At 48.6% G+C, this 14,934-nt stretch overlaps 1 protein-coding gene across 1 annotated transcript in view; it reads left to right on the top strand.

Annotated features, from left to right (window-relative positions):
- Positions 1–14,571, top strand: part of LOC133114584 (SRC kinase signaling inhibitor 1-like) — a 71,151-nt gene extending 56,580 nt beyond the window's left edge. Inside the window, exons 18-19 of the mRNA XM_061224100.1 lie at positions 8,304–8,444; positions 14,486–14,571. Of these exons, the coding sequence (XP_061080084.1) occupies positions 8,304–8,444; positions 14,486–14,491 (147 nt within the window). The 3' untranslated portion in view covers positions 14,492–14,571. The remainder of the gene's footprint in view (positions 1–8,303; positions 8,445–14,485) is intronic.
- The last annotated feature ends 363 nt before the right edge of the window (positions 14,572–14,934 follow it).

The following is a 14,934-nucleotide window of genomic DNA, read 5'->3' as shown; positions in this document are numbered from 1 at the left end:
AGGCGTGCCAAAATCAACTGTTTGGTCCATTGTTAATAAGCAAGAACGCACTGGGCATCTGGTGATGTCTATGGGTCATACACTTCAGGCAGTCATTGATTACAAAGGATTTGCAACAAAATATTGAATATAATGACTTTATTTCAGTGTTAATTTGTCCAATTACTTTTGGTCCCCTAAAATTGGTCTGCTAAAACTGTAATTGGGTGTAAGTTTCACCCAATATGGATGTAAAAACCCTCAAATTAAAGCTAAAAGTCTGCATTTTAACCACATAGTAATTGTTTTATTTCAACTGTTTGTTGGAGTACAGGGTGAAAACAACGCAAAAATGTATTGGTGTCCAAATACTTATGGACTGCACTAATAAAAAAATAAAAATTAAACACCTGTACAGAATATGAGGCAAACAAAATGTAAAGTAAAAAACTGAAGTACATAAATTACAGGTCTGCCAAATATAAATGAATATATTAATCAACGGAAATCCTGTTAAAGGTCCTTTAAAAAGTGTGTTTTCAGTGTGACCTTAAAAGGGCAGTTCACCCAAAAATGAAATAAAACTGATTCCACTTTCCCCAGAGTGCTATCTATCCATCCAGATTTAATGAGTTTTTCTAGATATCCGAAAAAGCTCACTCTGATACAGTGGACCTCGACCGGGCAAAGTTTTTGTGGCGCTCAAAGCACCAAAAAAATGTACATGTTGCGCTTGAGCAAGTGCCAAATTTGGCAGCTTTTTTTGAAGGGGTGGGCGTGCGCGAGAGCCTGACTTTCAGTTAAACTCTACATCCCCTTCCTTGCGCAGACAGCCGATTGGCTGTCCCTCTGGGATTTATCAAACCGTGAAGGGATGGGGGGGGGGGTCCAAATCAATTCAGCTCACTCTGAAAGCTCCCTTGAAGTCAAAGCTGATTAAAATGGAACTGATTAGCATTAATCATTAGCTATTATGGCCTCTGGTGATAAGATTTTGGGGATGCGCGCTTTTGGTGTTCGTGACGGCACAAGGGGTTGTGCTGTTCCCCATCTCAGGCCCGTCTTTAGTATTTGGGATGATTGGGAATGACCCGTCCAGTTGGGGGAAAACTGACCCACCTTGACTTTGGTCTGTACTGACTCTGCACTGACCGTAACTGTCTTATACTTTGACGTGGAAATAAATGCAAGTGTTTTTTTTCTTCTTCACAAGCAGTGTGTGGCAAGTCACAGTGTGTGTGTGTGTGTGTGTGTGTGTGTGTGTGTGTGTGCCTGTGTCTGTGTGTGTTTGTCTGTGTTTGTTTCTGTGTCTGTGTGTGTGAGTGTGTGAAGAAAAACAATAACTTGTATTTATCTTCATATCAGAGTTGAAGACAGATGTTGACTGAACACATTATTTACAATATTTCTATCCGTCCGTCCGTCCGTCCGTCCATCCGTCCCCCTCCCTCCCCTCGCCAGGTGTTTCTGAGACCCCCCATCAAAGCGTTCCCTCTCCCCCAATCCCTGTGCAGGACCAGTGCCCCGCCCTCCAACCTCGACCTGTGTCCCCCTGGGGTCCCGGGGCGGAAGGTAAACCCCAGATCTGTGGGTTTGTGTGCCCCTCAGGCTGGCTACAACCACCTCGAGCCTGCCCCACAACCTCACCCCTCCTCCCCCCCACCCTGTCCTTCCACACGCATCCTCACATCAACCACCGCTAACCCATTAAATGAGGGATTCAGTCCCCAGCCAATCAGACTGCCCCACTCATTGCACTTTGCGCAGCCAATCAGACTGCCCCACTCATTGCCCTTTGCACGTGTCTGGTCGGATGTGGGGTTTCTGCGCTGACGCCGCGATCTTTGCACTGAGCTCACCCACCTGTTGCTCAGTAGGTCCCGTGTTGCCAAGGAAACTAACCTGCTGTCTGTCTGACCGGAATGGGCGTGGCTCACAACCACAGCCCCTCCCCCACACCTCATCATAGCACTCTCCACCAATCGTCTCCTCTGCACTGTCTCACTCTGGCCACCGTATCACCGTGGTTAATAAACTGGCAACCGCACTCTCCTGGCTGCTTACCCAAGGACCTGCTTCACTCGTGCGATGCGTCTCTTGCACTGAGGCGTGGGGATGCGTGGGGTGATCCCTGCCAGGCCATGCGTTTCGTATGTTGTGTGCGCATGCTGGGCAGTGTGTGTGTGTGTGTGTGTGTGTGTGTATGCATGCTATCCAGCAGTGTGTTACTGTGCTGTGTGTGTGCTGTGTAGTGTGTCTGTGTGTGTGTGCATGTGTGCGTGCGTGTGCTGGGCAGTGTGTGACATCGTGCTGTATGTGTGTGTGTGTGTGTGTGTGTGCGTGCATGTGCTGGTGTGGTGTGTGACATTGTGCTGTGTGTGTGTGTGTGTGCGTGCATGTGCTGGTGCGGTGTGTGACATCGTGCTGTGTGTGTCTGTGAGTGTGTTGGGCGGTGTGTGACATTGTGCTGTATGTGTGTGTGTCTGTGTGTGTGTGTATGTGTATGTGTATGTGTGTGTGTGTGAGTGTGTGTGTGTGTGTTGGGCGGTGTGTGTCACCGTGCTGTGTGTGTATGTGTCATCAGTCCGCAGTTTCTCTGGAGCGCTCCTGTTTGCAGCAGGATCCAAACACACTGGATCAGCACCGCAAACACACACCGAGACGGGACCCCCAGGTACCACCCACCCCCTGCCTCAAACTGCCGATGCATGTGTCACAGAAACTAACTTTTCCATGCAAAACATTGACTAAAACCTTCATTAAAACCATTTATCGATATGCATCCATCTAAAGATAGTGTTTCATATGAATTACAGTTCCAAGATAGCAGTGGCTGCTTTATGATTATGGCTTGCAATTAAGCTTCATTCACAGTTTTTTTTCATCTGTACTTCACTCTTGGCTGTTTTCACATTTTTCTCGGTTGACTTTACTGGTGCTCTCCCTTTGAATAAAATTAGACATGCTTTAATGTAACACTGTATGTTCTCAAATTTTAACACTATACGCTAAGCCATTACGCTTCTGTTCAAACCGTTAGGCTTGTATTCAAATGTGAGCTCTTCTTTAATGTCTAAGTGCATCCAATTTAGTTAAATTTAAAGATGAGCATTTCCCTTCCATTCAAATGTCCCAGTGAAATCAAAGTGAAGTCCTCTTTAAGTGAATATGGTAAATGGTCCCATCAGCACTAAAGCGGAACAAATGAGTCTATATTCCTCCAGTGGCAGAAGATATATAGCACAATGCCCAGTCCTGAATGTCGAAGTGATTGCAGTCAAGCATTTCTCACGTTCATTTTGGTAGCTATTTCATTAGAAACGTGTTGCGCTTAATTGGCTTGAATAATAATGTGCCTTACATAAAAGATATGCAGTATGCTGCAATATATTGTAAACCTGTAAATACCATCAAAAATATATTTGCTTATATATTTTCGCTTGCATATTTTGTGTCAATATATTACACTATATTCCACATATTTCCATAAGGGTTAATGGTAGCACTTGTGTTAATACACTGCATCTATATGTGTATTCGGTATTATTTCGTCTTAATCATTCATCTGAATTTTATTTCTCAGATCCGGGATGTTTCATTGAGTAGCTGGTCCAATCGAGTCCTGCAGGATGGCGTCACAGGAAGCGACATCATAACACAAAGTAACAGAGCGGCAGGAAGTATCGCAGACCCTCCCCATAATGCAGCGGGCCAAACGCAGCGCTGGTCATTGTCAGGTGACTCCTGCCACTCTGAGGAGATCGGCGAAAGGCAGGAACCCTGGGAAGGGCTGGGCCTCCTCGTTACAGACAGGGACGTGAGGGTGCTGTCCGGACCGGAGGCCCAGACCGTCGTCAGGGAGAGAGGGGACGAGGTGCAGACTATGACCCTCCCGGTCCAGACCCCAGATGAGTCCAGAACCTTCCACGGCATTCCTGACCTGAGCCACACGCCGCTGGTCCTTCTCTTTCGGGAGGCCGTGCGCGTCAGCGAGGCCTACCGCCTCCTGCTGGCCCTCCTGGAGACGGGCCGAGAGGCAGAGCCCGCCCAGAGCCCCTCCGGGACCCGGCCGCCCCGCAGGGAGCTGGGGCCCCTGAAGCAGGCGGTGAGGCTCGGGGTCCGAACGGGACGCAGGACCCTGGAAGTCCCCCTCGCTGAGCCCGGGGACCACCTGCCGGAGCCGGGGGTCCCTGAGCCAAACCGGGCCCGAGCGGGCCAGTTTACGAGCTCCCAGGGGGAGGACATCCGGAGCAGCACCTACAGGAGGCTCGGTAGTCTGGAGGAGACCATCCGTGAGCTGGAGACCGCCCTGCAGGAGTTCGGGGTGCACCCCACCGCGCCCAGCGACGCCCCGGTGTCCACGCCTGCGCCCAGCAAGACCAGGCCCCCCGTCCCTCCCAAGCCCAAACCCAAGCCCTCCGTGACCAAGGTTCTGCCGCCGAAAGATCCGGCCTTCCCGTTCTGTTTCTGCGCCGCTCTTCCTTCTCTCGACCCTCCCCCCCCTGCTTCCTCCGATCGCTCTGCTTCCTGCCTGTCCCCTCCCAACACCTGGGACTAGACTGGCCCCGAAACCGCACCTGCACCTCTAACTGTCAGATAATCTATACCAACATATTTGTTATGTCAACATATTTTTTTATGATGATGAGGATGACATATTTGCCATACTTCCATACCGTCGTGTCACAGATATGTTTTTTGGTAGCCTTTGTACGTCCAGTTCTAAAATGTCCAAAGTTTCATTTGACGAACACTGTGTCTGTTTTCATCTCCAGTTCAGTTTAGAAGGGGAGAATTTCCCTCAACTGTGATATTTGTAGTCTCGGGTCTGGGGACTTGCCTTTTACAGATCTGAGAACAGACGAGCAAACCACAGACTAAAGCAAATAAGAGCTTTGAGTGTTCTGCCTTGCTCTTTCTCATGGTCAAATAAAGCCTGCAGATGTAGCTTATGTGCTTTTGGGAGCGCAGTCATCATCTTCTGGACATTTGTTCTCTCAAACCAGGGTAGTGGCTGAAGTGGGGTGTGCAGTGGGCTGTCACTGGAAAGAAACAAAAAATAAGTAAATCTCAACAAGCATTGTAGTCTTATAATTAGACTTAAAATCTTATTTATATAACTTTTTTGCTCAATAAAACAAAAGATATTGCCAATGAGTTCAGAATTTGCCAATTTCAAGATTTGCCAATGGGATAACTCCAGATGTCAAGCAAGTAGTACCTTAAAACAAGGTTATGAAAAAAATATGTTCTACTTGCTCGGAAAAAAAAGCTTAAGATGTCAAGTTTACAAGACTTAAACGCTTGATAAAACAGGCTTGTTTTACAGTGTACAGTATGTATACCAAATCCAGTCCAGTCTAAATGTGTTCTATAGCCTCTGTATGTGTGACACTCGGCCCAGTAGGGGGCATCCGTGTAGACCTGCTAAAACCTGGCCCAGTACAGCTTCAGGGTGTGCTGCTGCTCATTGGTACGCAGCTTAGAGCTGCGGTCACCTCAACTGCTCTCAGCCCGTCGTGGATTTAAAGGTGGGGCCTGAGAATCCGGCAAACCCTGCGGCTATACGGGGCCAGGGTTGCTTCGGCCCGACAGAGCGTCTGACTGTAGAAACTCTCATAAAAGGTCCCATATTGTGGAAATTTTTACCTTGCAATGTGGATTGTGAAGGAGTTGAAGGTGCTATGAAAACACTGTGAAGGTGTCAAAACACACAGTTCCCAAATAAATTCACGCTATTCGCACGGAGAAAATGCGTTTAATGGGGCCGTTTGCACTTACGTGAAGTTGTGACATCACAACGATACGCTCGTTTGCTTCGGCACGGCCCAGCATGTCAATGGAACCAATCCAACGCTCGGCAACAGATACTGTTCATATGATGTCAATGAGCCTTAAAGACGGTCACTATAACAGCCTGTTCTTGGTGAGGCTCACGAGAGGCGCGGGAAAAATGGAAATGGATGGAGATTATTTTTGGTACTTTTTGGTAACCACACAAACGTCGTCTTACGGATATCATTTAAAATAAAACACTGATATAAAATACTAGCGGCGTACAATATGGGGCCTTTGGGTGATAATGTGGGTGCTACTGGAGAGCAGTGTTTCCCAACGCCTGTGTCCATGGCCTTCTGGTGTGCCATCAGGCCAGGTACGTTCTCAAAAGCCAAAATAAACGTTATTGAAATGCATAGCACCTCGTTAAAACCCCCCCCCCAAAAAAAAGCATTTAGGCTTACTGTTGACACGCTACGTCTACGTCTGTATGTCGCTCGCTTTTCATCGTGCTGTGGCCTGCGATTCTGTACATGTGGAAAGTGCGCTGCAGAAGAAGGAGACAGGTTGGGAAACGCTGTCAAAGGTTGTTTTTTTTTTTTAAATCGATGTTCCCGTCCAGTTCTGTGTATATGAAGCTCTTGCCATCACTGCCGTGTCCGTGTAACCGCGTACGGTGTAAGCTAACCTCTTTCTCCTCTGCCCTGGTGATGTGCGTGCGTATACTGTAACCCGGGGTTCCTGCTGCTCTGTTTAAACACTGTCATTAAACACATTCCTCTCTGTCCCCTCTCCTCTGTGCTGACCTCTCATTGGCTGCTGCTGCCCTCTTGAGTCCTCTTCCTCTTTGCTGGAGTTCTGTGTTGGGTCTGTGCTCTCACTGTACACTGACATCGATACCCAAATACACGTGTACATTTATTCAGTCGTAAACATGTGATAATTAGATCATTACAACTTCCGTTATTTTGTGGAACTGATCGGTCTGTGTGATGTGAAAGGGAACTTCACTGATATCGGTTCATTGTCAGCATTAAGTAAAAAAGAATATGTATGTAGGATATCCTCTGGATGCAGATGCATACATATGCAGAAAGATACAGCATATGGTTGTGTTATGGTCTCTAAATATCAGCATGTGCATACTACTTGACTATTCACTGGTCTCATAAAATGTTACAGTAATGTACACAACTGTTTTATACATGTAAAAGCTCATAATACGTCATCTCACAACACTTAAATGATCTCCCTCCAACCACTGCTCTTTTTCTGTTACTATTTCCTCATTTCTGCTATTATTCAAATTTTACCCTGACCACGGCACTTCCTATTGGCTGGGAGGGGAGTCCAGCGGTGGAACTTGATTGGACCCTTGGTCTCCCTGGGAGACAGGAGTTTTAGTATGCAGCACATGCCCCACCTGCTGTTACAAGTGTGCCCTGTCCGGTGGCCTGTGATTAGTTGGCTCTGCACCTGTCGTCTCTGTCAGAGTGCGCTCTGGAAAACAGCGCTGTCTGCACGCCCACAAGCCAACAGGCCGGCTCAATTCCACTCCAAGTCAACGCCTGTACAAATGCTCTCACGCAAAGCCTCTCTGAAGCCACGTTTTGGCATTATCTTCACTCATGTGAGACACGAATTTCGGTGACAGTAGCGTGCTTTGAAGTGTTTTTTTAGCTGTGCGAAGATAATTTGTTTTATATATACCACAAATAATTGAGTGCAGGCAATGGCCCCCGATGAGATATCACTGAAATCCTTTTTTACATTCTTTCTCAATCTCCTCTGGCATCTGCACATCAGTGCAGAGCTGTTGCTCCCTTATAGAGAAGAGAGTGGTTGCACACACACACGCACACAGACCTCTCCTCACACACCTCACCTCAAACAAGGCCGACTAATTAGCGGGATCCACACACGGAAGCATCCGGAATCTCCGCAATCCGCTGTTTCCCCCACCCCTCCGCCTTCCATTTCTCGCTTTCCAATTAAGAGAACAAACCACCGGTTGAATTTTTGGGGGGAATCATTTGTGCATGCAGGTCACGTGACAAGCTGTTGCCCAGCTTCCGAGCGGCAGCTAATGACCGGAGCGGGCCGTTAGGCGGCTGAGCGATGCGTTGTCTCGCCGGCGGGATCTCCGCGCGGCTCCTGGCACGTTCGGCGTAATGGCGGCCGGCGAGCCCGCAGAAGGCGAGCGCGTGTCCGGTGGCTCTGGGGCGGCTCGTTCACAACCCCTCTCCTAGCCTTCCGTTCTGCCAGGCTGCCGTAAAAACATTCATAAACCGAGACGGGCCCCGAGTTGGAGTACTTTTAAAAACGGTTCTAAAAGGCTTTAAAACTTTTTCCCTGTGTAATAAAATTTTTATAAAAAACAATAAATTATTAAAATAGAATGAAATGAAAATATTCGCTGTCAGTTTGAGTGCATTTGGGATGAATGGGAACAGAATGCTCAGTGCTTGATTTTACACTGTAGTTTCCCGTGTGCTCTGAACGGGCTGATGTAAAGTGTAACCCCGCCCCCGCCCCTCTCCCTGCAGACTGGCTCCGCCCCTGCCGTTCCCGCTAAGCCGCTGCACTCCACCGCCGCCTCCCGGCTCAAGCACCTTCAGCAGAGCAGCCCCGAGAAGAGCAAGACGGGCAAGCTGCGCGACGACTTCCTCAAAAACCAGGGCCCGCAGGTACGTCTCCCCTAGCAACTCCCGCCATTTTACCTCTGCAGCAGCCTATAGGCTCAGCATAACTCCGCCTACTCCCTCTGCAGCAGCCTGTAGGCTCAGCATAACTCCGCCTACTCCCTCTGCAGCAGCCTGTAGGCTCAGCATACTTCCACCCCCTCCCTCTGCAGCAAACCTATAGGCTCAGCATAACTCCACCCCCTCTATCTGCAGCAGCCTATAGGCTCAGTATAACTCCACCCACTCCCTCTGCAGCTGCCTATAGGCTCACTAATCCCCCTAAAGGGTACCCATCTGAAAGTGCAGAAGTGCATATTACCCCCTTGAGTCTCAGGGCTGGGCAGTTGAGTTTTTTGCATTCATTCCTTTCTTCAGGATGCAATTTTCAATAACTGTGATATACCGTTTGAAAACTCACGGTTCTCTCAATATAACAAAAAAAGGGGTGATACTTAAGCGGTTAACATGCATTTAAACAGTTGTCCGTGACACTGAGTTTCATAAAAACTGAAATCACATACTTTGAAAGTTATAACTTAAAAAAAAAATAGTTGTTGGCTGTGGCATTTAGCTACTTCTCTCATTTCCTGCCACTTGTTGCCGAGAAGCAAATGTTGGTGCCATGGAGAGGCCGTCTCTCTTTGTATTTGTTTCTTTTGCTCATGAACCTGCTCGAGCATTTCTTTTTTGGGGTTTTTCAGGCCGCGGCATTTACGTCTTCAATTTCCTGCCACTTTACTTGTTGCTGAGAAGCAAAAGTTGGTGTCGTGAGGAGGCTGTCACCCTCTGTTGGGTGATAGCTGGCTGGTGAAAACCTGACCAATTAGAGTGGGTTAGAGCTTTCTAATCAACAGAACCTGCAGCGCAGTGAGCGCGGTGTACTACAGGAACCGGCCGGCCGTGACGGGAAGAGGTGTGGCTAAGAGAGAGACTGCTGAGAGAATTCACCCCCCCCCCACCCACCTCGACCACGGCGACCTCGCCTGTCATAGGTCTGACTCTGTCTAGCACGCGTTCTCCCTGCTGCTCTTCCTGGTCCCAGAAGTGGAAGGTTCTGGGCTCTGAACGTGAAGGGCCTGTCATGCATTTCCTCCGTCCATGAACAAACTCATTAATTCTGCTTCCTGGCTGAAGAATTGTCCTAATTAGCAGATACTGGAGAGGACTTTTACTTTCTGAACCTGGATTTTCCACCTCTGTCTGTAGGGCGACATGGCTCAGGCAGTATCCACTGGATTTTAGGGTGAGACAGGGGTTTACTAGATTTAACAACCAATTTCAGCCCCAAGAAACTCCACTATATTGCATCAGTTAATTGTGTAACAGACTGCTTCAGTCTATCAAAGAACTGCCTGTGTGACAATGAAGGCCAGCAGAGCCAGGGTTGAAGGTCGCAGCCAGCTCTCCGTAAGCTGCGTGTGGCAGAGCCTGCTTTCAGCCACCAGCTCACCTCTTTTTGTGATGAAAGTCAAATACACGAGTTGACATTTTTTCTCCGAAGGGAATGGTTGCCTTTCTCCTTCTCTGAGAGCTGTCACGCTCTATGCACAGCCCTGGGGGCGTCATGTATCCTTCTGCCTCTTCAGGGACTCGGTATGCGGATGTCGAAAATCGGGCTTCCGTAGCCTCCTGGAAGGTGTCTTTGGTCCGGTGACGCCCAGGGAATGGTGCAGACATTGCTCTGCTACCCATGGGTCAGAGTCACCCAAGAACAGAGTAGCTTATGTAAGACTTTCTGTCTCAAACGTATTTGCTTCAGCTGCCTACCAGTTATAAAAACGTATTTGCTTCAAAACTACCTAACGGCAGTTATAAAATGGTGGCTAACTGCCCTTCCATCCAGTTATAAAACATTGGATAACTGCGCCCCCCACCTCTGGGTGTGGTCGGCGAGGCGCCTCATGTGACCTGTCTTTGCGAGTCCTGAGCCTTGGCACACTCCACGCAATTCGTCACGGGGCAGACAGCGACACGATTTCTTGTCGATTCTGACCACCGGCGACGGCGTCGGGCGATAAAATAGCGCCTTCTTCGTCCCCCCGCACTCTCTCTTTACCGCGGCCCTTAGCTCTTTTCCCCTTCTAATTCTGCGAGAAGAAGCACGCCGTAAATCCTGGAAGCTTAGCAGCAGCAGGCTTCAGGCCTCGACAGGCTCAATATGTGACCCTCTGTGGGAGAGGGAGGAGCGCGGGGGAAGCGTGGCGAGACCCTGTGTGAGGAGAATTGTTCAGGCGACGTCTGCCAGCTCCATTAATTTGAGTATAATCAGTGCTCTGCAGAATCACTGCAGCCTTTTAATTATTTCATTTTATGAACATGAGTGTCTGCCCTTCCACCCCACCCCCCCCACCACGCACCCCCCAATATGACATGTTGCTGTATCTCACTGGAGCTGTGTAGTTGGGGGCGCGGGGAGATGACCTCGATAAGTGCATTATGAGGAAAGAGAATCTGTACAGCAGTGACCCCCCACCACCCTTAACCAAGAGCATACAGCCAGACATCTTGTCGCCTGATAAGAAAAGGCTCCAACTGTTCTGAATGATAAAAAAAAAGAATACACATAAAACCTTTCAATGGAAAAAAACACATTTCTGTAGAACACAATCAGGTCCACATCGGCATGGCGGGAGCTAACACAGTGCAGGCAGATGTCACAGCAAGTAAAGAAACATGGGGGCTGTCAAAGGACTGGTTTTCAGGGTAGCAGTGCGTCCCACAGACTGTTATTGAGCATTAAGCCCAGTCAGCACCAAACAGCCAAGACAAGACCCGACGTAACGGTTTTAGAGCGTCTTTAGAAGAACGTTTTATCCGTGTGAACTGTCGGACTTGACAGACTTGACATGCCAGTTTTGAAAAATGAGCATGTCAAGTCTTAAGCCCGGAGTTTTAGAAGCGATTTTAGTGATTTAACATTACAGTTAACTCAGGTCGTCATGGAAACAGTCGTTTATTTGTTTACTCTGCGTTTTTGGTGTTTTCCATACTCGCGGACGTTTTTGAGATTTAAACACGGACGTTCCGGGTTTCTCTAGTCTTGTCTCGTTCCATCTCGTATCCCCTCGGCTGTTTGGTGGAGACCGGGCTTTGGATAATAGTAGCTTCCAAAGAAATGACTTATCGAGCATCTGGCACAAGATGGCTGCTGTGTATCACCAAGCTGGGTGGCGGGTGGGGCGAGTCTCCCCCTCATCGCTGCAAAGCACTTTGGGTCGCCGGCTGGAGAGAAAAGTGCCATATAAATGCAAGGGATTTATTATTATAATAATTACTGATGGGGAAAAATAGCAAAGCGTGGCTTCTGGTTGGCATATTCAGCCAGTGTATTCAGCTTTATTGCCATTTTTATGAACAATAAAGATTGAGCCTACATGAGATGAATAGGGATCTGACAAAATAAAAAAAGCGCACACCCTTCTCAACATTAATTGCCACCGAGGGGACGTGTGGACCAGACCGATTGGGCCAGACACCCGTCCATCACCCATACCCCACGCCCCTTGACCGCGGCTCAGACTCGGGCTTCTCCTTTTTGGCTCCCTCCTCAGCTCATGCAGACGTGGCCGTCTTTTCTTTTCTCCATAATTTCACCTAAATCTATGGATCCGTTTCTACTGCAATAATTTCTCCTTTTTCTAAATTTTAATCAGGTGCCGAACGAAAGCTATCAGCAGCCAGTGCCATTGGAAATGACTGCTGTCACGAGATCTCTTTCCCCTCCGCGCCTCCCTGTAGCTGCTGCGCGGTTAGCCGTTGCGCCGCTATCGTGCTAGCTTTAACGATTTCGTCTTAATGGGCCCGTGTGCGAGGGCGGAGATAATGGAGGCCATTGTCGTCCCGGAGGACAGGCCTTATCAGAGACCCCAAAGCCCCGATGTCACAGCAATCCGGCTTTCTGTTGGATGGAGTCGTTACTGCCATGGCAACTGGAGAACTTAGCCAAGAACCACACTCCTAGACCCGTCCTGAGGCTTTCTCCTATTGGCTGAACGGATGTCCCCTGGAAACTGAAACGCAGAGGCGAAAAGCTATTTCAGTAACTGCTTCCCCACTGCAGTAGTGTGTTTAGGTAATTCGTTTGACAATTATTTTCTGAAATAATTGCGTTAGTTTTCCCAAAGAATGTACTTAGAGTAATATTCTTTAATAATAGTTTGTTGGCTCACAGACTCTGTGTGGATTAAGCAGAACTACCCCGAGAGAACAGTTTTCCATGAGGGTCAATTAACTGCAGTATATATACTAGTTTATCTCAGGTCATGCTAATGTCAAACGTCGCTGTGGATCGGTAGGGTTGGGTTCCCAGAATGTACCATTACCAGTTAACTAGTGTGTGTGTTTGTGTGTGTGTGTTTGTGTGCGTGTGTTTGTGTGCGTGATTGAATGTGCATTTGTAAAAAGCATAAATGTATAACTCTTGTTATGCAGAAGACACTTGATGTAGTTGTCCCTCATGCTTTTAAGCCTTTGGAGCTCCAGCCCCTTACCCCTCCCCAAACTTCAGCCAACAAACCCACACACCCCAGTACTCAATCATTCTTTCATCTGTTTGACTCCTTTCCAAACGTGGGCCGAGAGCGAAAAGCAAACCCCATTCAGAGACAGTGTAGAAACATGGCTGTCAGCATTGCGGGTAACCTGTGACTGAAAGACGCTAATGCATAAAACACCCCTTTGTGAAACACAAATACAAAAACAAAACATAATATGCTCATGACTTGTCAGGGGTGTGCAAATTGCTTATAAGCCAATTATAGCAAAAAACACAGACACAGATGTTGCTTTTAATACTGTTGCTAGGCAACAAGTCACCTTGACCAGTAAGGTACGTTGGTTCTTTTAATCGTCTGTTTTGTTAAACAGACATCCATTCCTCCTGGTTTCCAAATAAAGGCATTTGTCCCATGACTTGTCCAGTGTGCAAATGTGTGGTTTAGTTCCAGTGCGCACAATGTTCATTTGGGATTGTAGGTCCGGTCGGCGCTAAATTAACTCGGGTTGTGGTTGGATGCAGCGTCGGGTCCTCATTTCTCCACAAATGAGCTGTGATGGGACACTGAAATGTACGTGTCACCACACACTGACACCAATCCTGCAGCGAGCCTGTGTTTGCGCTAGTGCACAGCCTTATGGGTAAACTCACGTGTGGTGCACTTCAGGCTCCTTCCAATCGCTTATTTTATCCATCCTGGTCTCCTGGGCTCTCAACTGACCCTGAGGTCCGCCATCTTTAGGGACATTCCACCCCAACAAAGGTTCCTTGGAGGAGACAACCGAGGAGCTAGGAGGCTTTAGAAGGATGCTTGAGCAAGAGAACACTAGCGCATCCTTCGCAACCAATGACGGACCTGTGGATCCTCCTCTCCCCATCTGCCACATCTGTAACTGACGTGGCTTCAGACACTTGAAAGAGCATTTGTCTTCGATTCCTTCATCTTCACATCCTTTCCTTGCATCCGCTGTTGGGTGGAACTAAAGAAAGGATGGAAGGAGGTTAGAATAAGCGATTGGAAAGGCCTGCTCTGTGCCTGTCCTGGTGAAGAGGATGGAGAAGTGCCTTAACGGCGGCCCCCTGCTGGTGTCCAACAGCATGACAGAGGAGATCATGTGACACCGTCCATTTCAACTGCCTGCATTTTAACAACTACTGTCTGTAAAAATGCGATGGGGCGCCGTCAACAATACTGCTGTCCCACTGCGGTACTGTTGGGTTCGGAGGTGCAGCTGTCATGATCACATGTTTAAAAAAACTGCTGTTTTTTTAATCTTTGTAAAAAAACAAAAAAAAACTTGTGCCTAACGTCATGCATGTGGATTCTAACCTGAATAATGGAAACCTGTGTCTGTTCTGTTCTTTTTTTTGTCATTCATTTATTTTGTCTCGTTTTGTTCCTCTCTCTGTCTTCACCCCCCTCCCCCCCACACCCGTCACTTGCCTGCCTGCCTGTGTCACCACTCTGCACATCTCCGCACCCCCGGCGTCGCCGCGGCAACCCGAAACGCTGCTCCCATGACCCCCACGTGACCCCCGTGTCTCTCAGCAGTGAACGGTTTGTCTCCTCCCAGCACCAACGAACTACAGAACTGCCCCGCCCCGCCCCGCCCCGCCCCCACAACCACGCAGGCCCTGTGGACTGGCCTGACCCCCCCCCCCCCCCCAATCGCCCCTGCCCCACCCGGCTCCTCCACAGCCCACACACCTCCGTGAACTCTGTTTTAAAAAAATAAAAAATAAAATAAAAAACGTTAACCTTTCTTGGTCGGGCTGTGGGAGGAGCTTTGCGGACATCCCGGCCCCCGCCCCACGGCCCCCTGCCTGTAGGACTGTGCTCTCGTTTCTGCCTCTTCTCTGAAACCCGCTCTTTCTTCTCCCTTCTGCATCCTCTCCTCCCCCGGGGTTGTGCCTATAGGCTCTAAACAGCAGCAGTGGAGGGGGCCTGTTGGAGCCCGGTCTCTCCCGTGCTCGGACCGTCAGCTTCTCGGGCCGGCT

Source organism: Conger conger, chromosome 16 (genome assembly GCF_963514075.1).
Source record: "Conger conger chromosome 16, fConCon1.1, whole genome shotgun sequence".
Classification (NCBI taxonomy): Eukaryota; Metazoa; Chordata; class Actinopteri; order Anguilliformes; family Congridae; genus Conger; species Conger conger.
This window is presented reverse-complemented; position numbering and strand designations above follow the sequence as displayed.